Source organism: Plasmodium falciparum, assembly GCF_000002765.6.
Source record: "Plasmodium falciparum 3D7 genome assembly, chromosome: 14".
In the NCBI taxonomy this organism is placed as follows: Eukaryota; Apicomplexa; class Aconoidasida; order Haemosporida; family Plasmodiidae; genus Plasmodium; species Plasmodium falciparum.
This window is the reverse complement of record NC_037283.1, coordinates 1,275,062-1,299,524: the sequence shown is the minus strand read 5'-3', so window position 1 is coordinate 1,299,524 and position 24,463 is coordinate 1,275,062. Positions and strand designations below refer to the sequence as shown.

General features: G+C 18.0%; 7 protein-coding genes across 7 annotated transcripts; 6 read left to right on the top strand and 1 right to left on the bottom strand.

Moving 5' to 3' along the window:
• Positions 1-547: 547 nt before the first annotated feature.
• Positions 548-886, top strand: PF3D7_1433000 (H/ACA ribonucleoprotein complex subunit 3, putative; the record flags this gene model as incomplete). The annotated part of the gene is made up of 2 exons (XM_002585414.1): positions 548-604; positions 776-886. The coding sequence occupies 2 exons, from the start codon at positions 548-550 to the stop codon at positions 884-886; spliced, it is 168 nt and encodes a 55-aa protein (XP_002585460.1).
• Positions 887-2,313: 1,427 nt separating this feature from the next.
• Positions 2,314-3,352, top strand: PF3D7_1432900 (SF-assemblin, putative; the record flags this gene model as incomplete). The annotated part of the gene is made up of 2 exons (XM_001348449.1): positions 2,314-3,057; positions 3,287-3,352. 2 exons carry the CDS (start codon positions 2,314-2,316, stop codon positions 3,350-3,352), a joined length of 810 nt encoding a protein of 269 aa, XP_001348485.1.
• A 1,086-nt stretch (positions 3,353-4,438) lies between these two features.
• On the top strand, positions 4,439-6,640 carry PF3D7_1432800 (HP12 protein homolog, putative; the record flags this gene model as incomplete). Its single annotated transcript, XM_001348448.1, has 1 exon — positions 4,439-6,640. One exon carries the CDS (start codon positions 4,439-4,441, stop codon positions 6,638-6,640), a length of 2,202 nt encoding a protein of 733 aa, XP_001348484.1.
• Positions 6,641-8,065: 1,425 nt separating this feature from the next.
• PF3D7_1432700 (protein-L-isoaspartate(D-aspartate) O-methyltransferase, putative) lies at positions 8,066-9,057 on the top strand (the record flags this gene model as incomplete). Its single annotated transcript, XM_001348447.2, has 3 exons — positions 8,066-8,164; positions 8,310-8,463; positions 8,636-9,057. 3 exons carry the CDS (start codon positions 8,066-8,068, stop codon positions 9,055-9,057), a joined length of 675 nt encoding a protein of 224 aa, XP_001348483.2.
• Positions 9,058-10,270: 1,213 nt separating this feature from the next.
• PF3D7_1432600 (conserved Plasmodium protein, unknown function) lies at positions 10,271-13,858 on the top strand (the record flags this gene model as incomplete). The annotated part of the gene is made up of 1 exon (XM_001348446.1): positions 10,271-13,858. The coding sequence occupies one exon, from the start codon at positions 10,271-10,273 to the stop codon at positions 13,856-13,858; it is 3,588 nt and encodes a 1,195-aa protein (XP_001348482.1).
• A 603-nt stretch (positions 13,859-14,461) lies between these two features.
• On the bottom strand, positions 14,462-15,955 carry PF3D7_1432500 (RNA methyltransferase, putative; the record flags this gene model as incomplete). The annotated part of the gene is made up of 2 exons (XM_001348445.1): positions 14,462-14,696; positions 14,856-15,955. 2 exons carry the CDS (start codon positions 15,953-15,955, stop codon positions 14,462-14,464), a joined length of 1,335 nt encoding a protein of 444 aa, XP_001348481.1.
• Positions 15,956-16,879: 924 nt separating this feature from the next.
• Positions 16,880-23,626, top strand: PF3D7_1432400 (leucine-rich repeat protein; the record flags this gene model as incomplete). The annotated part of the gene is made up of 18 exons (XM_001348443.2): positions 16,880-16,902; positions 17,070-17,305; positions 17,402-17,651; positions 17,739-17,818; positions 17,915-17,982; positions 18,177-18,404; positions 18,539-18,609; positions 18,721-18,840; positions 18,950-19,084; positions 19,228-19,290; positions 19,388-19,522; positions 19,648-21,068; positions 21,178-22,034; positions 22,153-22,245; positions 22,346-22,581; positions 22,851-23,244; positions 23,399-23,440; positions 23,564-23,626. The coding sequence occupies 18 exons, from the start codon at positions 16,880-16,882 to the stop codon at positions 23,624-23,626; spliced, it is 4,515 nt and encodes a 1,504-aa protein (XP_001348479.2).
• Between the last annotated feature and the right edge of the window lie 837 nt (positions 23,627-24,463).

The following is a 24,463-nucleotide window of genomic DNA, read 5'->3' as shown; positions in this document are numbered from 1 at the left end:
AAAAAAAATGTATATAAAATACTATATAATATATATATGTTTTATTTTACAAGTGTATATAGGTAAACTTCAACGTATATTCTTTTGAGCGAATATTATGTAATTATTATTATTATTTAATATATAATAACATTCCATCTATTTTTTTAATATATTAGTTTTATTTTATATATATTTATAATATTTATATTTATAATCTTTATCTTTTAAATAGATATATTAATAAATAATATATTTATAATATTCTTATGATTGGTATTTTAAAATATACCGAATTAAAATATTTTTAATTTTAAAAATAAAAAATTTATACAATATTATAATAATATTATATGATAAATAAATAAATATAAAATATATATATTTATATATAATATTATATATATTTTTTCATTGTTTCTATTTTGAGAAAAATTATTTATTATATATACAAATAAAGAGTAACATTTTTTTTTTTTTTTATATATAATTAAATGATTCTCTTCATCATTTCATGCCGATAAAATTTACTTAATAATAATATATAATAATTATATATTTTATCAAAATGTATATGCTAAGGTTTTATTTAGATGAAAATGGTAAAAGGGTCTATACCGTAAAAGTAAGAAAACAAAATAAAATATATAAAAAATAAATAAAATTAAATGATAATCTTTTAATATATATATTTATGAATATTTCAACTGTATAGCCCCATATAATTTGGTATCCTATATACTATAATAATATATATATATATATATTTATTTATTATTTTTTTTTTATTTTTTAGCCTGTTGTTAATGGCAAAGTTACGTTTTCTGCTCATCCTTGTAGATTTTCACCAGACGATAAATTTTCATCCCACAGAATAAACATTAAGAAGAGATTCAACTTATTATAATTTTAATAATTTACAAAAAAAAAAAGGAAAAAAAAATAGGTATATAGACAAATTATACTTCAACAGGACAAAATTACAAAAATTGAAATTGTAAAATCAAAAGAAATAGGGAAATAATAATATTTTATGTTTGTAACTTATTTTTTAAAATTATTTTAGAAAGATTTATTTAGATTTATTACATTCTTGAATAGTAAAAAAAAAAAAAAAAAAAAAAAAAAATTGTAAAAATAAAATAATAAATAACATTAAATAAATAAATAATTCATTCGTTGTTTTTAAAATAATCAAATTGATAATTATAAATAAAGGTTAATTAAATTATGTATGTTTTTAATAGAATATATAGTATATAATTACATTGTTTACATTTTATATAGTATATTTTTGTTATCTTTTTTTTTGGTATATATTATGTGTGATATAATTAAAATTTTAATATATACATATATATATATATATATATATATATATTTAATTTTTTACAAATTGTTTGGGTGTTTAATTTTTTTTTTTTTTTTTTTTTTTTTATTTACCTTATAATAATATAATAGAATTATTCTGTGTATAAAAGTACAAATATTTAAATGTATGATATTTTCAAAAAATATTTATACATTTATTATATATATATATATATATATATATGTATATGTAAATTTTTTTTTATTTTATTATTATTGTATCTTTTTAGAATATCCCATTTATCAATATATAAAACTTTTAAAAGACAACACAAATTAGAAAAAAATAAAATATAAATAAAAATATATATATATATATATATATATAATATTTACCTTCCGTATAAGGTGTGAATGTAAAAGGGGTAAATGTATTTTTTATTATTTTTTTTATTTTTTTGAACATACTTATGCACGTAAAATGACAGAGGAGAAATGATAAAAAAAAAAAAAAAAAAAAAATTTAAGAAATACAAAAAGATAAATATACACATATAATGATTTAGATATATTAATTATAAAAGTATCAATTAATAGGAAAGAATACATATATAAAAAAATTAAAATAATTAATTATTCTATTAAGTGCATATATTTTTAAAAAGACAATTTATATTCATTTCGATGTTTTTTTTTTTTTTTTTTCATGTTTTAAAAAATTAGCATTACAGAATAAATAATATAGTAACGAGGTTAAAAAAAAAAAAAGAATCATACAATATATAATATTATACAGTTTGGTATATGTACACATATGATGTAGCACATTATTACTAAAATATATACATATATATTATATATATATATATTTTTAAAAATATAAAAAGTTTCCAAATTTTATATGCACGAGTTTAAATATTGAACATTTAAATCTCCTTAATTTTTTTCTTTTTTCTTTTTTCTTTTTTTTTTTCTTTTTCTTTTTTCTTTTCCCTTTTTTTTTTTTTTATTTATTTGCTTAATATGACCATCAACAGCGATAGCTCCACAGTCTCTGATATTCACTTTGATGATCAAAATGATGGTGATAAAAACAAAATAAATGATATGAACTTATTTAACGATTCTGATTTTTTCGATGAAGGTAGAAATAAGAAAAAAAACTCTTGCAGTAATGATAATTTTTATGAAGAAATGAAATATGATATTTTAAGAATTGAAAGAAATATAAATTCAGAAGTTAAAAAAAGATTGGATGCTAATAAAAATATTCAACTATTAATTGAACAAATGGCAAATAATATGATAAATAATGTACTCAATAAAATAACTACGAAGATAGAAAGCATATCAAGTGATTTAGATAAAATAATACATAAATGTGAAGAATTAGAAAAAGTAATATCTCAAATAAAAGTTGATATACCTACTAAAATTCAAACAGATATGATAAGTTTAAAAAGAGAAATAGCTGATTTTCAATTAGTTATAAATAAATATCTTAATAATAAAAAAAAAAGAGATAATATCTTATATGGGAAAATTGAAAATATTAGTGCATACTTAACTGGAAAAATACAAAGCGAAATTGCTTTTAAACAACATGATCTATCATATCTTAAAAATGAAAGTGACAGATTGTTAAATTATGATAATGATGACGACGTCAATTTTAAAAATGTCTTTTTACAAGAAGTAGAAGAGATAAAGGATGCGCTCAATTTAACGGTTAAGGCAAGGGAACAATCTGACGATGATATAATACAAGTAGGAAGAACATAATATACAAACATGTATATATATATATATATATATATATAAATATATGTTATTTGATTTTTTGATTTTTTCGTGATGCTTAATAATATGTACATATTGTGTATAATATAACTATTCAAACGAAAAATATGTAACATTAATGTGCAAATATATAAATATATAAATATATATATATATTATACATATATATATATATATATTTTTTTTTTTTATTTAGGCAATGAACAAGTACACAAGCGTACTGCAAAAAGCATTACAGTCAGCCATTATTAATACGAACTGAACATATTCATTTATATATATATATATATATATATATATATATATATTTACGTTTATATATTTATGTTTATATGTATAAATATTTCCCCTTTATATTTCCTTCATTTATTCCCCCTTTTTTTTTTTTTTTTTTTTTTTTTTTTGGTTAACATTTAAGATATTTTTGAAAAAAAAAAGGTACCTTAAAGTTCATAAATTACATGTCCATAATTTTATTTTACATGCTTAGATTTTCCAAACTTTTCTTTCTATCTTTCTACATGTATACATTATATATATATATATATATATATGTAGGTATAATTTTTACTATACCTAAAATTACATAATTCTTAAAATTTTGTTTCTTTTATTTTTTAAATATATAACTATGGATATAAATATATATTAATTAAACTTATTCCATAGTGATTTGTTCTTATATATATATATATATATAATTTTTCTTTTCTTTTCTTTTCTTTTTTTTTTTTTTTTTTTTTTTTTGTTAAATAACCTTTTCTCTAGTGTAATATTTCATTATGTTATTATATAGTATTAGTAAAAAAAAAAAAAAAAAAAAAAAAAAGGTAACAAAAGGAAAGGAAATTGAATTGAAATAAATAAATATATATATATAATATATTTAAATATATTCAAAATAATTTTGTGTACATATATATAGTATATATTTATTTACTTTTATTATTATTATTTTTTTTTTTTTTTGAGCACTTCACGTTAAAATTATTTTCCAAATGACATGAACATAAAAAAGTTGTTCACATTTTACCAAATACTTTAAAAAAAAAAAAAGAAACAAATTGTATAAGATAATAAAACATATAAAAAAATAGAATATATGTTATTTATTAAATGAATAAATAATATATTCATATAAATATTATATATATATATATATATATATTTTTTTTTTACTAAAATAAAGATATTATATATATTTTTTATTTTTTTTATATAGTTAATTGGTATAATATTCATAAATACATATAAATAAATATATACATATATATATATATACATATATATATATATAATACATTGTGTATAAATTTTTTATTCTTTTTTTTCATTACTTCCTCTTTTGATGACTATATGTTCTGGATGCGGAGTAGTAACAGAAGTTACTATTTGCTGCCCTATTTGTTTAAAGAACAACAAGAAAATATTTTATTGTTCCCAAGAATGTTTCGAACAGAATTATAAAGAGCACAAAAAGATACATTACCTTATAAATATTGTAAGTAGGGAAGAAGAGAATCAGAATAAAATATGCGAAAATAAATTAAATGCTGTCAAGGATGACTTACCTATAATTGTTTTGACTAATGAACATGGAACTCATATAAATAACAGTGATGTTAGTCAAAATTTTAGTAATAATATGAATGGTAATGTGTGCAATGATATATACGAAACTAGTTATTACAACAATTTGTCGGACAGCAGCACACATAACGGAACAAATAATAACAATATTAATGTTGATAAAGTTGATGATAATAAAATGATTAATGGTATAATGAATGATAATAAAATAAATGATGATGATGATGATGATGATGATGATGATGATAATAATAATAAAAGTAGTAGCAACAAATGTTTGAATAATAATAATAATAATAATAGTAGCAGCAAAAGTTATAGTAATAATCATATAAGTAATAATATAATAATTCTTCAAAATGAAGATGATCGAAGTAATGATACTTCCTTCCTACATTTACATAAATCTGATAATACAAAAAATTTGGAAGATACACATAATTATAATAATAGAGATTATAAAAACACAAGAAGTTTAACCTTTGAAAAGTTACACAGAAAAAATAATTATCTGAAATATAAAAATATTAAAGATGACCATCTATTAAATAATACCAATAATGAAGATAAAAAACAACAAGAAAATGAAGAGAATGAATATAACAACAAAAATAATTTACATAGTAAGAATTCTTTTGTAATGAAAGTATCCTATTATTTATCGTACATATGTTCTTATATTTTTTCAAATAAATATCATATGCTATTACCTTATTATGATGATGTATCGCTTACAAATGAAAAAAAAAAAAAAAAAAACTTTAAATCCTTCAAATTAAAGAATAAATTAAGTGAACATAAAATTGTGGAACTTAAAAAAAAAATCAGAATTAAAAAATTTGTTCAACTTACCCTTCTTTTATTATTAATTAGTATTATTGTATTTATATCTACCTATGGATTTTCTTACATATTAGAAATATCACAAAAAAAATTACAAATTAATGCAGAACAAAAAATGATGTTCAATGAAGAAAATAAGAAAAATCAAGAGATGCAACAAATAAAATCATATATCAATGTGATTGAAGATTTAAGAAAAGAAATATCTGAAATGAAAGAGATTTTATATGTTCATAATGTTATATTAAATAAAAATTTCCATCTGAACAATTCTTATACTCTTTTTAATAACAAAATGAAATCAGCAAATTCTTCATATAATAAAAAAGGATCAGATAATTTGGGAGCATTAACATCGCATTATTATTATGATGATACTTCTTCATCGTATCGCGACATCAACATTAACAATAATAATAATGGCAATAATAATAATGACAATATTAATTATATGGATGCTGTAAATATAAATTATGTACCGACTATTACTCAGAATGAATATGACATAAAGGAATTGTACCCTAAGAATCAAAATTCTGATCAAATTACCTTAGAAAAGGAAAAAAATTATTTTGATAAAAAATTAAGTAAGGAAGAAACAAAAGAAACGATGTCTGATATACATAGCATACCACATAACAATCGTAATAAGGAAGATATATATAATAATGATGATAATAATAATAATATAAAAGATAATACAGAAAAAATATTAAATTCAACTATTTCTCAATTAAATGAACACAGTAATATCGAAATTGTTAAAACAAATAATCAAAATGTAAATGAAAATATTAACAATTATATAAAAAATCATAAACAGTCAATATCACATAATGCAGAATATGCACAAGTAAGTAATGCAATAGTAAATGAAGAAGATAATAAATATGTAGACAATAAGATAATTTTAGAAAATATGAATAATATAAAAAATACTGGTACTGTTTCTATGGATATAAATAATGTATCCAATAATAATTTTATACATAGTCACCAAATAAAAGATAAATATCTTAATACCTCTTCAAAGATGGAAGATAGTGATAAGCCTGAAAATGGGGACAGAAAAGTGACCACCAATAAAATGAATAAAAAAAAGCAAAACACAATATAAAGATGATATGGAAATGTATACATATATATATATATATATATATATATATATATATATATGTGTGTGTGTGAATTTTCTTGTGTATGTGTTCATATGTAAGAACACAAAAATAATAACCTTAAAATATTTTTGAGAAAAACCAATGTAACCATATAACATTTTATAATATGACGAAAAAATTAATTTTTTTTTTCTTTTTTTTTTATTTGCATTGTATTGTTTTGTATTTATAAATATGAAGAAATTATAAAACGAATATAATGATTAAACAATAATACTATTAAAGTAAAAAAAAAAATTATTTTTTATGTGAACAATAAAATATTATAGGGAGTAGAGAATATAAAAGTAAAAATGGAGAAAAGGAGAATATTATGTGTATATAATTTATTTTATAAATTTTGAAGAATATTTTCCTCTTTTTTATTTTTTTTTTTTTTTATTATTTATTTTTTTTTTATTAATTTGTATTGATTAATTTTTATAATCGTAAAATTTTTATATGAATACTTTATTTTTTGTCATTTAATTTGTTTTTAATAGATCTATAGGAAAATTGTTTATGATTTTCTTTTTTCTTTTTTTTCTTTTTTTTTTCTATTTCAGAAATTATTATGTAAGAAAGTTTAATATTTTATATATTTCAAAAAAAGGTAAAAAAATATATATAAATATATATAAATATATATATATATATATATATATATAATACTGATTATGTTTTACTTTTTCTTTTCCCCCCTTGGTTATTTACATCTTTTTATTAAAATAAAAATATATACTCATCTGCGCTTAAATAATTATATCTAGTGATATTAAAAATTATTCTTCAAAAAAATGCCTTCTTTACATTAACGTGTAAAAATTATCTTTCAGGCATAATGAAAAAAGGAGTATTTTCTTTCACTTTTTCTTTTTTTTTATATATATTAATATTTTACAAGACAAATATATCATTCAAAAAAAAGGAATAAATATATATATATATATATATATATATATATATATATATATATATATATTTGATTTATTTATTATTTTTATTTTTATCCTCTTAAAAAGAATATAAAATATATATATGAATTGTTAACACATTTAAAAAAAAAAAAAAAAAAAAAAAAACGCGATTAATATTATACAATATATATAATATGTTATAAAAGATACATTTATTCATTTTTTTTTTTTTTTTTTTTTCTTAAAAATGATATGAAAATAATGATATACAAATATTTTATCATGTTTTGAATTCATTGATTTATAAAATACTTTTAAGTATTAAATTTGACATATCACAAAAATTAAGGTTAGAGGGGAAATTAATAAATTTTTTATTTCTTAAATAAATTATTATGTTAAATAATAATTTAATAAATAATGAACGAAAAAAATAAGGATATCAACAAATATACCTCGACAAATAATATGTACAAATTATCTGAAAATAATCATAAAAGTTTACTTGAGAATCTGAAAAGAAGGGGGATTATTGATGATGATGATGTGTACAATACTATGTTACAGGTACCTTAAAATAAAAAAGAAAAATAAAAAAGATATAGAAGTGGGTAGATATGTAATAATTAGAACATATATATATATATGTTATATATAATGAAACAAATATTTGTATGTGCATATATTATACATATGTATATTTTTTTCATAGGTTGATAGAGGAAAATATATTAAAGAAATACCCTACATAGACACTCCTGTTTATATTAGTCATGGGGTAACCATATCTGCGCCTCATATGCACGCTCTGTCCTTGAAAAGATTAATTAATGTGTTAAAACCTGGATCTAGGGCCATTGATGTTGGTAATAAGGAAAAAAAAAAAAAAAAAAAAAAATTTTACATATATATATATATATATATATATATGTGTGTGCGTGTTTAATTACGAATTTTATTACCTTCTTATTATTCAAAGATGAAAAAAAAAAAAAAACATGAACACTCTAAATTTAATTTTCTCTTCCTTGCATACAGGATCGGGTTCAGGTTATCTAACAGTCTGTATGGCCATAAAAATGAACGTACTTGAAAATAAGAATTCTTATGTTATAGGATTAGAACGTGTAAAAGATTTAGTAAACTTTTCATTAGAAAATATAAAAAGAGATAAACCAGAATTGTTAAAAATTGATAATTTTAAAATTATTCATAAAAATATTTATCAAGTAAATGAAGAAGAAAAAAAAGAATTAGGATTATTCGATGCCATTCATGTTGGAGCGTCAGCTAGCGAACTTCCTGAGATTCTAGTGGACCTCCTAGCAGAAAACGGGAAATTGATTATACCCATAGAAGAAGATTATACACAAGTTTTATATGAAATAACAAAAAAAAATGGGAAAATTATAAAAGATAGACTATTTGATGTTTGTTTTGTTTCCTTAAAAAAAAATTAAAATGTCAATAAATTATTTTAATAGACCATAATGTTTTTTTTATAAATAAAAATAAAATAGAGGCTACCAAAAAAAAAAAAAAAAAAAAAATATATATATATATATATAAATGTATTATGTATATACATTATATATATATATATATATATATATTATAAAATATCATATACATTCTTATACTTCCTATGTTCCTATATACAACCATTTGACGCATAACATATCTATATTATATATATATATATATATATATATACATATTTTTTTTTTTTCTTTCTTTTTTATTATTATGAAATATCAATGTTTATTAGTTTTTAATGATTCCATTTCAATATATAAAAAAAAATATATGTTTTTATTATTATTTGAATCCGTAATTTTATTACATATAATCATATTTTTATATCGTCATGTTTACATGAAACCTTAAAAGGATATCACAACTATATGTATATATATATATATTATATATATATATTTATATATCCCCTCCTGAACTTTGAAATATTCTATTTATATTTCATATATATATATATATATATATATATATAATGTATTTTTATAAAGACTTTGAATTATATATATATATATATGTTTATGTGTAAATATTACTATAGATACATTTGTAACATCCTAAAATATAAATATTATACCAAAATATTACTTTTTTTTTCTTTCAAATAAATCTTTTTATTTTATTTTCTACGGGTAAATTCGTAAATATAATTGAGATTGAAGTATTATGAGTATATATTATTTTTATTTATTTTTTTTTTTTTTATATATTAATCATAGATGAGTATGTATATAAGAGATCGTATGGTTTTAATATAAAGCTTAATTATAGATATATATTATAATTATATATTATAAATATATATTATAATATATATTTTAAAAATTATTTTTTGTCGAAATTTTTTTATATTGCAATTATTTTTTATTAAACAAAAGTATAAAAAAAAGTAATTCATATGTAAATGTATATATATATATAAAATACATATTATATGTATATATTATTTTTAATGTAAGAAAATGAAGGCGCAAAACATTTTAAAAATATTTTGAAGGACACAATTGCATAAATAAATATTATATATATGTATCTTCGTTACGTACATATTTAGTTACCTCACATAATAATAAAATATTAAATATAAGTATATATATATATATATATGTTTTTTTTTTTTTTTTTTTTTTTCTTTTTTTAATGGAAAAAAAGAAAAGGAAAAAAGATATTTATGATGAAAAAAGTGATGATATCGATTCCTGGAATGAGATTGATAGAGAATTGTTTGGAGAAGATGAATTAAAAATATTAGAAAAAGGAGATAAAGAAGTTTCAGAAAATAAAGAAGAAGATAATGATTATTATATAGATAAGGAAATATTGAATGTCACAAATGATGAGGATTTTATACATCTTGATGATATTTATGAATCCGATAATACTACAACTAATGAAGACAAAAGTTCGAGCAGTGATGTAGAAATTATTGAAATAGATAGTGAGGAGTTATCAAATGAAAAAGATATGAACAAAAATAAAAAAAGGAATTTGAAAAATGATCATAAAAATAAAAAGGGAAATATTGATAAAAATAAAAAGGGTAATAGTAATAAAAAAAAAAATAATACTAATGATGACAATATTAAAAATAATTATAGTGTAGATAAAAACAGTGATGATGATATTTCAAATGAAAGTAAATTATTTTCTTTAGATGAATTAAGAAAGTTTAAAGATATGAAATATAAGAATATACAAAAAAGAATAGAAGAAAATAAATTAATAACATTTTTATTATGTTGGATTTGTCATCTTTATTTTTTAAATAATATTTGTAACAATAAATTGGTGCAAGGTTTAATATATTCTGTATATGTAAATTATAAAAGTACAAAAAAATTATATAGTGACCCGATATATTTATTTTTATTTATAAAAAATTATTTTGAATTAACAATTGATAGAAAAGCATGGATTATAGGTGATAAAATTCTTTCAAAATATTTCAAAGGATCAATCATATTTAGATTAGTTAGGTGTATACACCGAAGAAAAGGTAACAATGTTTTGTTGAATTTAATTTTTGTTTCTTTATGTAGATGTTTAAATATACCTAGTCGTATATGTATGTCTTTACCTATGTTAAAAGATGAAATCTATACTATAGATAATAATGATCACTTTATTAAAAAATGTTATCATAAATATTCTGAAAAATTTAATAAAAATATTTTTTTCAACGATTTTATCAATAATATAGAGACATATAGTAGTGATCAGGAAAGGCTTTTAAATAATGAAGAAAGAGGTATAGATAATTATATGAACAATGAAGATAATAATGATAATAATAGCTATAAACATAATGAAAGTAATAATAATAGTTATCATAATAATAATAGTTATCATAATGATGATGTTATAATTATTGAGAAAGAAGATTTTATATTAAATAAAAAAAAAAAGAGTTCGAAAAATTATAAAACTCATGAAACTACACAATATCATATTTTTACAGAATGTTATTCAGCTAGTTTTAATAAATGGGTTTCGTTTTTCTTTCCTTTTAATGTATATTATTTTAATTTCTTTAATTTTTCAAAAAATGATAATACAAATAATTATGAAAGTAAAATATTTCATATACTATTGCCCTTACCAAAAACATCAGAAGAAATAAAAATATATAAAAATGAAAAAACAAAAAGTAACTTAAATAAATTTCCACATTCTCTTTTTTACGGAAATAATAAGAAAATAAAAGAATACATATCTGAATCATCTAGTGATCCAACTACACTTTTGTCGATTTATTCCTATGATGAAAATGATAAAAAGGAAAAACACCCCAAGGATAAATATATAAATAATTCTATAGAAAATAATGTATATATTGAAAAAGATGATAATATGTTTAAAAATACAAAAACATGTTCGAATAAAAATATAGAACCAACTGAAGATAACAATTATATAATAAATGAAGATCTAATTAGAAAGAAAAAAAAAACAAATAATATTAATTATGCATCATCTAATATATTAAAAGAAAATAAATGTCATATAACATGTCATATATATTTTAATCATGATTTAAAATTAAATAAATTAGACAATAAAAAATATTCTCATAAAAATTTTCATATTTTATGTGAAAATTATAAGGGAAAAATGTATGTCGAAAAAAATAACAAATTTTTCATATTTGATAAAAAAAAAAAAAATATATTAAGAATTATTTATTTACAATATAATATAAAAAAAAGTGAGGACACGAAAAGAAAAAATAAAAATTACATAAAAGATAATTTAAAATTTGATTCCTCTCAAAATGTTGATGATGATATATTTGATTTTGAAGAGGATGAAGAACATATGAATATAAAGAATTCGTTGGCTGATATTTATAGTACAAATGATACGAACAAATTTCTTTTAAATCAAATTATTGAATTAAAAAATGCAAATAAAAAATTAAAAAAAAAAGAATATAATTTTAATATATCAAATCATTTGATAGAATATGATGAAATTATTTATGATAAATTTGGAGATATATCAAAAGTAAATTCATATGAAAATAAATATATTAAAGTATTTATAAATTCAAATGTTTATAAATATTTCTATAATCTGGATCATTATAATTTATATCTTTCTATTAATAAATATAATATATTAAAAGATATAAGTGTAAGACACAAATTAAGATGTAGTACTAATAGTAATAAGTCTAATACAATTAATGCAATTATTAAAGGAGACAAACAATGTAATATTATTAGAGAATCTTTTAGAAAATTATGTTTCTATACAAATAAGAAAAATTATAAAAATTCAGAACTAGTAATAGATAAACGAGATGATGATTATTTATATAACTTGTACGTAACTAATATGATACCTAAAGAAAAAACAGATTTCCTAAAATCGAACTATTATATATTAAAGTCCATGCTAAAAAAAAACCAAGTCATATATCCAAACAAACCAGTTGGATTATTTAAGGGTGAAAATGTATATTTAAAAGAAAACTTTTATAATTTAACTAGAAGAGAATACTTAGAAAATAGACATTATTATTTAAGTGATAGTGAGGAACCTTTAAATTATGAATATGATGAATATAATAAAATTAGAATTCCTTTATATGCTCCATTTCAGTTGAAAAAAAGAATTAATAGAAATAGAAAAAATGAAAATTGTCTTCTTTCATTAGGACCAAATGATGGTATAACTAATGACACAATTCAAAATAATAATGATATTAATAATAATTTACTAGGGATAGATGAACAGCATTTTGATTATATATATGATAAAAAAGATAAATTAGATATTTTAAAAAATAAACTATTTGCTCATATTAAAGCAAATAATATTATTGAACTAAATGAAGATGATATTTGTATATATAATATCCAATTAAAATATATATTAAAACATATTAAAGGAATTATTCCATATAAATTAATTTATAATAATTCTTATTTCCTTTATAACAAATTTCGTAAGAGACAAAATGTAAAAGTAGACGTTAATAAAATTATTATCAGAAAAAAAGACTTTATCCCTTTTCAAAATTTATATATACCCCCAAAAAAAACACAAGATGAATTTTTAATCAGAGACAAAACAAAACAAATCAAAAATTTATGGAAAGTATTGTTCAAAAGTATAATGTATGAACAAAAGAATAAAGAATTATCCATACAGAAAAAAAAGGCAAAAAATATTTATAAAATGAAAGATTTCAATATGGACGTTGATAGATATTTTGAAATTTGATTACATCAAAATAAAATAAAATAAAATAATAATAAAATACAGAACATTTTTTAAATATATATTTAAACCTTTTAAGGGATTGAAAATATGTGTACCTATATATGTCTATAAATGTAAAACAATTTTAACAGAACCAAAGTCAAATGGAAAAAAAAAAAAAAAAAAATATGTATATATATATATATATATATATATATATATATAATGTATGTTTTGTTATATTTTTAAAAAATATTTATTCCTCTTTCTTTTTTTTTTTTTTCTTTTTTTTTTTTTTTTTTGTGTTTATTTTTAAAAATTAATATTTTATTTATTAATTTTATATGATTTTTCTTTTTAACTAGCCAATTGTCAAGTTTACTTATATTTTATAAATATACATTTTAAAAACTAATTGTAAAATTATAAATATAATTTTTTTTTTTTTTTTTTCCAACTAGCCAACTGTCAAATTTTAATTAACTTTTTTCCATAACGTTCATACAAAATAACAAAAAAAAAAAAAAAAAAATATATACATATACATATATATATATATATATATATATACGTGCTTGTTTTAACTAAGTATGTAAAATTAATTAATAGTTCATCATAAATATTCTACTTTAAAATATTATGTAACAGTGATAAAGTTATTGTTATGGCCTCCTCAGTTCTTATCGTTCGAGAGGTTTGACATGGACAAGTATTAATAAATAAATCGAACTTTTTTAACATTTTATTTAATACTTTAATTTTTTTTTCAGGTGAAAAAACTTTGTTCTTTTTTTTCTCTTTTTCTTTAATTAACAAATCTTCCAACCCATCTTTATTTCCAAAAACGATAAGAACAGATCTACAAAAAAAAAAAAAAAAAAAAAAAAAAAAAAAATTATAAATGAAAAAATATGTAATAAATTATATATATATATATATTTTTTTTTTTTATTTATTTATTTATATTTATTCATTTAGTACACTTATTAAGTGTATTTTCATTTTTTTTTCTTATTACTTTGCATCCCTGAAAGATACCATAGAATCATCAATGAATTTTCCCCTTTCTGATGTCCCAATTAAGTAGTCAACTTGTAATTTAAAAATGTCACTCAAATTTTTTAATATTTCAATGGAATATCCCCAATATAAATTGTACAACTTAGGTACAGATGGATGTATTAATTTACCTGTAAATAAAACGTTAGGGTTTTTTTTTTGAAAGAGTTCATATGAATTTGATTGAAATAAAACGGTAACTCTTGTTCCAATATTTATATAATTTACATTTTCTATGAGTACATTTGAAAATAATCCAACGTCTACAATAATTCCGTTTGACGATTTTTGAAGAACTACACCTTCTCTAAAAGGTAACCATTCATCACTCCTTAAATGATGAGGAGCATCTACTGGATTCATAATTCCTGAATTTTTTAAAAAATTTGTAATTGGAAATAAATGTTTTCTTAAGTATTGAGGAGTTTCTAAATATTGTAAATTATAATGCATATATTTACATAAATAAGAATATTTGGGTGATTCTTCTTTGTTCTTTTCATTATTTACGATATTGTCAAAAGTATTATGATCATTATCATTTGAGTCTTTCTTTAAATTCATATGCATATTTTTATTAACATTATTACTATTATTTTTTATATCCTTTTTATATTTTTCATTTTGATAATCCCCATAATTTTTTTGTTTATTTATTAAATGTTCTTGTTCCAAATAATCATCATATATATATATTTTCGATATAGAAAAAATCGTAAATATTCTTGCCAGAAAACTAGTTAAATACGATTTAATAACATCACTTTTATTATTTATTATTGTTGAAGGAATAGCTACGCAAACATCTAACTTTAAATCCCTACTTATATTAGGGATTCTTTTTGTTATGGAATTTTTTATATCATCATTAAGAGAAACATTAAATTGTTCTACATTACTTTCCTTAGTATTATCTATTTTATGCTTTTCTTCTATATTGTTTATATTTAATTTTTCATTTTCTTCATTACTTATATTATTTTTTTTTTTTTTATTTGATTTATTAATATGTTTTTTACTTACTTTATCTATGAATGGATATTTTTCATCATCTCCCATTTTTCAAAATTCACTTTTATTCTTGATTATATCATTATTTTTTTTTTATTTTTTTAAACAATTTATAAATAAATAATTTTATTTTGTTTTTTTTCCTTCAATTTATAATTTTAACAAAAAAAAATTAGATAGAATTTTAATAGGGAAAAAAAAATTTCAAGGGATGATAATATTATATATATCGATTTTTTTTTTTTTTTTTTTTTTATAGAAGTTCCATTTAATATTACATATATATATATATATATATATATATATATAATTTATATATGCATACGTATTTTTTTTTTTTTTTTTTTTTTTACATTTTTTAAAATTTTATAAATCAAGAAAAGAAAAATTATTATTATTATTTATATATATATATATGTATAATATTATTATAAATGCACTATAATATGATATATATAGATATATAGATAATATGTCATATTATGTATACTAATTTATTTTTGTATTTATTTTTTTTTTTTTTTCTTAGTGTGTGAGAATTAATACACTAAAAAAAAAATTATAAAATGACAAAAAAAAAAAAAAAAAAAAAAAAAAATATGTATATTAATATATTTTAAAATATAAATATCTCAATTATGTAGTTTATTTTATATATGTATATTATATATATATATATATATATATATATATTTTTTTTAACATATTCTATATTTATAAATTTTTTTAAATATTTTAAAATTAGAGGATATATATTTCTATGTTTTCATTTTGAAATTTTTATCAACTCTTTTAAAAGTAAAAGTAGTTACCTTATATGAATGTATTAATTTTTGCATTAATCCAAATATTTATAAAATATTATTTACCACTTTTCTATATATAAATATAACGAATTTATATTTTTCTATTATTATATATTGCTAGGTAATTAAGTTTTAAAAAGAATATATATTAAATAAAATTTACCTGATGGAAACATTAAAAGACGAAGAGTATAATAAAGAAAATACCAAATGTTTTTATTATTCAAACACACAAAAAATTATAAAATAAAAAAGAAATATAATATTATTTTATATCATATGTAATATATATATATATATATATATATATATGTATATATATATTAATGTAAATAAATTATATTTTCGTCTTTCAGAAATTATATTAAATTAATAAAAGTGTCTAACAATGTAGAAGATAAAAAAAATGAAGAAATAGAAAAAATAGAAGTTTGTATGGAAAAATATATTAACTTAAACATTTTTGAATATTTTAAAAACTTAAAAGAATTATATTTGGTCAAGAATAATATTACGGATATAACACCTTTGTTTAATTGTATAAATTTGACAATCTTATTTTTACAAATCAACAAAATCAAAAGTATATTGGGTAATAAGAAATATAAATAAATATATATAAATATATACATATAAATAAATAAATATATATATATATATATATATATATATATGTATATCATTTTAGGAATTGAAAAATTGAGATATTTAGAAAAATTGAACTTGTTCAATAATGAGTTAAATGAACAGTTCATAAATATAGAACATAATAAATATCTTGTACATATAGATTTAAGTGACAATCAAATAGAAAGGATTGAATTTTTTTATAATACGAATGTATTCCTATATATTAATTTAGCGAATAATTCTATAAGAAATATAGAGCCTTTAAAAAATAATTTCCATTTGGAATATTTGAATATCAGTGGAAACAAGTTATAGCATTTAATTAATTAAATAAATAAATAAATATATATATATTTATATTTATATATGTGTGTAATTTTTTTTTTTTTCTTAAGAATTGAAAAATTCGAAGATATTCAAGTGCTTCATAAATTAAAAAAAATTAAAGAACTATACTTGAATTCAATATATTATAGTAATATATAAATATATATATATATATATTTATTTATTTATTTATCCTATAAGCACACATACATTTATATTTATATACCAACTTTATTTTCAAAAGAAAATAATATATTAACAGATAATTTATTTTACAAACATTACTTTTTTAATAATTTTCCAAATTTACAAGTAAGAAAATAAAACGATATGATTATAAAATAAAAACAAACAACTACCAAAAGAAAAAAAAAAAAAAAAAAAAATTTAAATAAAATAAAATATAAATAAAATATAAATAACATAATATATATCATATTCTAATTTAATAATAAGATTGCATAATTTATATGTAAAAAAAAAAAAAAAAAAAAAAAAAAAAAAAGGTTTTGGATCATGAAATAATAACAGATAAAGAAAGAAAAGATACTATGAGTGATATTGAAGCTCTAAAATGTATCATAGATTTTAAAATAAATTTTATTCGAGAGAAATATAAAAAGGAAAAGTATTATATATTATTTATTAATAACAAGAATATATCTTATTTAAATGAAGTTTTAAAACCATATCATTTTTACTTAAATGTTGTACAAGAGTATAATTTTCTGGAGGTAATTCAGTTGAAATATTTTAAAAATGTAGACATTTATAAGGGTAAAAAAAAATATATATATATATATATATTTATGTGTGTATTTTTTTATTTTTTTATTTTATTATTTTTTTTATTTTTCATTAATATAAGAATAAGGAAAAGGAAAATATATCGAATATAAAAGAACAAATAAAGTTTTATCTGAGTGCCTATACCGCTAGGTTAATTGGGAACTACATAAAGGAATAAAATATAGATATAAATTTATATATACATATATAGCATTTTATGGAGTTATATTTATATTTACCAAAAATTTAATATACCTATAGATTTAATTATATTATGAAGAGATTAAAAGAAGAAAGGAATTTGCAAATAAGATATTTGACAACATCCATTAATTCATACTTTAACATTTTTTTCAAATCAATAACAAAAGAACAAGAAGAGTAAAAATAAAACATATAAAATTATATGTATATATATATATATATATATATATATATATATATGTGTGTGTGTGTGTGTATACTTTTTGTTCTTACAATATTTTATTAGATATAAATTTATTGAGAACTTCATAAAGTTAAATTTCAATTCCGAATCCCTGAAAAATTATTATATTGATGATATAAAAATAGAAAATATAATAAAAGTAAAAAAATTGAATCATAATGTTTTGGACACGTTAATGTAATAAAATATTTCCCTTTATCATTTTTAAGTTATTCATATATGTGTCTATGATAATATAAATATGTTTATATTTTTATTATATTATATTATTTATTTATTATTATTTTATTATTTATTATTTTTTTTTTTTTTTCGTGTAGAGAAGAACAGACTAATAGTCTAATTTATAAAAAGAATATTTTATTTTTACATCCTTATAATTAGTATAAATAAAAAAAAATATATGTATATGTATATATATATATATATATATATGGATTTTTATATTACTTATGTATTACATTTGATTATCATATATAGTTGTAAATTGGATGACAATTTCGATTTTGATGAGAAGGAATATACTGTAGATGATTCTGAAAAAAAAAAATTTTTTGAAAAAAATTATATTTGTTCTTGTTATAATATAAACCACATATTAAAGACATTAATAAAGTAAGGGACCAAAGAAGAGGGAGTGAAAATATCATCATATATATATATATATATATATATATATATTGTATATGTGCAAATATTTATTCATACACACTTATAACCCTCATTTTTTATATTCGTAGACTCTTCTTAGAAAAAGACCAACTACACGAACTAGTTCATTTAATTTATTACAAAAATAAACAAAATGATGACATCCTAAATTATAAAAACGATATAAATATAAAAAAAAAAATTTTAAGAAATAAAAAATTCGATTTTCCTTTTTTCTCTATATATATTGTTGAAAATTATTTTTTCGAGAAAGAATATAAGGAAGTCACAGCTTACAGCACACAAGATAATAAAATTAATGAAAATGATGAAAATGAAAATGATGAAAATAAAAATGATGAAAATAAAAATGATGAAAATAAAAATGATGAAAATGAATATAAAAATAAAAATGGTGAGAACAAAAGAACAAATAACGAAATAAAGTTTAAAATTTATTATACTCTTCCTAAACATACCAATTTAAAATATATAGTTAACTTAAGTTTGTTAAATAAAAATAAAGAAAAAAATAATGAAAAAAATAATGAAAAAAATAACGAAAAAAATGACGAAAAAAATGAGTTAAATAAAATTCACTCATCCATTATAAAAACATGTGCTCCAAAAAAAATTAAAAGAGATGATTTTTTAAAATTTATAGGAATAAAAAATAAGACAAATACTATATTTTTCAATGAAAATTTAATAGACGATTTTTTTCATTATATTTTAACCTTTGAACATATAAGTTTTTTTCATATAACAAAATATTTTATTAAATTAAGTAAAATAATATGTGAAATAAAAAAAAATATATATCTTCTTATTCTGAAAAATAACTTGAATTGTTCAGAAAAAGATACGTCCCTTATTGAAAATGGAGAAATTCGTGTGTATGAAGATATGGAGATTGTAAAAAAAGAAAAAGAAAAAATAATAAATAATTTGAAGAATAAAAATGTAGATATTAATTATTATAATGACCATAGTAATGGTAAAAATAATGATGTCACAATTATTTATATGAACAGTTTACATTTAAGCAAAATCTATGTACATGTCTTCAAAAATCATTATAACAATTTAAAAGAATTATATTTAAGAAATAACAACATAAATAATTTAAAAACATTTTTTCATTTTGATTCAAATGATATAGAAAGTTTGGAAGTATTAGATTTATCTTTTAATTGTATATCTGATTTAACACCATTGTTTAAATATTTTCCAAATATAATTAATATAGATTTATCGTTTAATTATATATATGATTATCAACAAATACAGCTATTTAGTGTACATCATCAACATATTGAATATTTGTCTATTTTAAATAATTCCTTATATATTAAAAAAATATATTATGAAAATATTCATTTGCTGTTCCCTCAAATAAAAATATTTAATGATATAACTATAACGAATAAAACAAATTTCGATATTAAGAATTATGCCTTTATTTGTAAAAATAAAGAAAGGGTTTATGACGAATATGGAATGGACGATGGTAATTATGTGCAAAAATGAAATAAAATAAAATAAAATAAAATAAAAACATACATACATATATATATATATATATATATTTTTTTTTTTTTATGTACACCTCCATCCAGATGATGAAGACGGACATGATAAAAACTACATTAAAATAAAGAATATTAACAATGAACAATGTTTAAAGGTTTATGAAGATATAAATATACATAATTATGAAATGCACATACAAATGATAAATTTATCAAACTTATATATGAAATTAACCTATTTAAATTTTGAAATATTTAAATATTTAAAAGTATTAGACTTATCAAATAATGGTATTGAACATTTAACTAACTTAACACTCCCAAAACAATTAAAAGTATTAAATTTAAGAAATAATAAAATATTTTGTATAGATTTTTTACATGATAAACTGGAGATTGAAATGCTTATATTAGATAATAATGAATTAAAAAATATTAATAAAGTGAATGTATTAAAAAAATTAAAAATATTAAGATGTTCTCATAATAAATTATCTACTATACCATTATTCCAAAAATGCTCTTTAAAAGAAATGGATATACATAATAATTTCATAAAAGATATTACTCATATCGTTTTAATTAAAAATAAACAATCATTAATATGTATAAATATATACAACAATAAAATAAATTTCTTAAACTTAGATTTATATCTTATTCATATTTTTCCTAATCTACTCATATTAAATAATTCGTGTGTCGAGCGTAGACAAAACAGTGAAAAATATTTTAAGAACATTTATACTCTTGATGTTTTTTTTGATATATATAATATGTATCCACCATATACATCTTTGCAATCTCTTGAGATTAATAACTTGAAGATAAAAAATATTCTTTTCGATATTAATAATGATAATTTTTATAATTTAAAATTTTTAAATATATCCAATAATTATATAAATAATATTCATAATATTGGCCCCTTGGACAACTTGAAGGTACTCCAATTTTTTTTCTTTTTTCCTCAAATGATAGAAATAAAATATGGATCACACATATGTATATATATATATATATATATATATAATAAAAATATCATATTTTATTACCATCTAGGCCTTAATATTAAATAACAATAAGCACATAAATGAAAATTCTTTCATGGGAGAACATGAACGAAATGTATTAAATAGTTTTAAGAGTTTAGAAGTAAGTATACAAAAATAAAAAAATAAAAATAAAAAATGTATATCTATATATACATGTATATATATATATATATATATAATTTTTTTTTTTTTTATGTGAGGATTTGGATATTAGCTTTTGTCTTTTATCGAAAACTAACTTTTTTAAAAAATGTCCCAATTTAAAAAATCTGAAAACCTTGAATTTAGAGGGAAATAATATTAACTCAATTAAATACCTAGAGAACTTAGAACGCCTGAAAGTGTTGAATTTATCAAATAACAAAATTTCCAAAATTTCTCCTGACTCTTTTCCTAAGAGTTTAGAGAATTTAAATATATCTAATAATTTAATTAGGTCAGAAAATAGAAATATTAAAAAAGGGAATTTATTGATACACATTGAATGGATATAATGTGTATATGTATATATGTGTATATGTATATGTGTATATTTATATGTGTATATATGTATATATGTGTATATATGTATATATGTATATATGTATATATGTATATATGTGTATATATGTATATATGTATATATGTGTATATATGTATATATGTATATATGTATATATGTACGTATATATTTATTTACTTTGCTTATATTTTGTAATTATGTAGAAATCTAAGCCCATTTGATAATTTGAAAAATGTAGAAACTTTAGATCTTAGGGTTAATAGGATTGACAATATTGATGAATTTAAATATTTGAAAAACTTGGAGAAATTAAAAACCTTATATTTAAATGGAAATAGAAAAATAAAGGAGCATTTTATAATTATTAAAAATATGCTTACACAAATAGAAAATTTTGATAATAAAATTATGAAAGAACAAAATAATTTAACTTCAAATTTGGAAGAAAAAAGAGAGGAATTTAAGCTTCATAAGGATATAAGTAAAAAAAATATATTAATAACAAGCAATAATGATAATAATAATAATAATAATTATTACAATGTCACCCATAATTATAGTAATATTAAATCCCCAGCTAAAAATAAAACAAAAATGGTAATAGATAAAATAAAAATATATACTTTTTATCCTTCAAATGATGAAATATATTATTTATTTATATTTTTGCGTAGTAGGATATATACATATATATATATATATATATGTGAATATTCATTTTATTTTTTTTTTTATTTTTTTATGATTCTAGACCAAACTTAAAGGACACATAAAGAAAGAGCCTTATGAAGATGTACGCGGGAAAAAAAAAAAAAGAAAAAGAAATCAAACTTTTAGATATAGCATATAATATTGTCTAGTGTCTTTATAATATATAAATTGCTTTTTATTTTTTTAATATTCTTATTTTATTCAGAGACTTAAAAAGGACAGTTTTACGGTCATAGGAAAAAAGGTCAACAGTAGTGGGAACTATTAAATCATAAAATATAAGTAATAACATTATAATGTATAAAAAATTATATATTTTATATATGTAATTTGACTATTTAACTTTATTTTTATTTTATCCTTTTTTTTTTATGCACACACAATTATACATTCCTTTGTTAAAACAGGCTATTGGAAATTTATTACATATATGTTCCATTTTTTTTTTTTTTTTTTTTTTTTTTTTTTTTTTTTTGTGTGTGTGTTATAAAACGTACATTTTAAACATGTGTAACTCCCCTATTTTTTTTTTTTTTTTCTTAAATATTATATAAAATTATTGTTTATATTTTATAAAAATATAATGATTATAGGGGATATTTCTATTTCTTCTTTTATATCTACATATATTTATATCTTTATATATATTATTAAAACACTTCAGTTCTTATAATTTTTTTCCCGCGTATTAAATGTTAACAGAATAGAAAAAAAAGAAAAAGGAAAAGATTGCTGTATAAAATGTATATTATATTAATAATTTTACGATTCACAAATAAATATATTCATTATTATATATATATATATATATATATATATATATATATATAACATAATGGATGTACATGTATAAATATAAAATGTTTATATATAATAAGAATGTAAAATTCTTCATTTTTCATTTATAGTGTAAAAAAGAAAAAAAATATATATGTAATATATATTTATATATATATAATATTTTTGTAGTATGAAAATATTTTTTAAAGAGTTCACTGGAAATATATATTATTATTTATACATAATATTAATAAAATATGAGTATGCGTAGGGGAATTGTACCGTTTGAAATATAATTAAGAAATATTATATTTTGATGGATGAC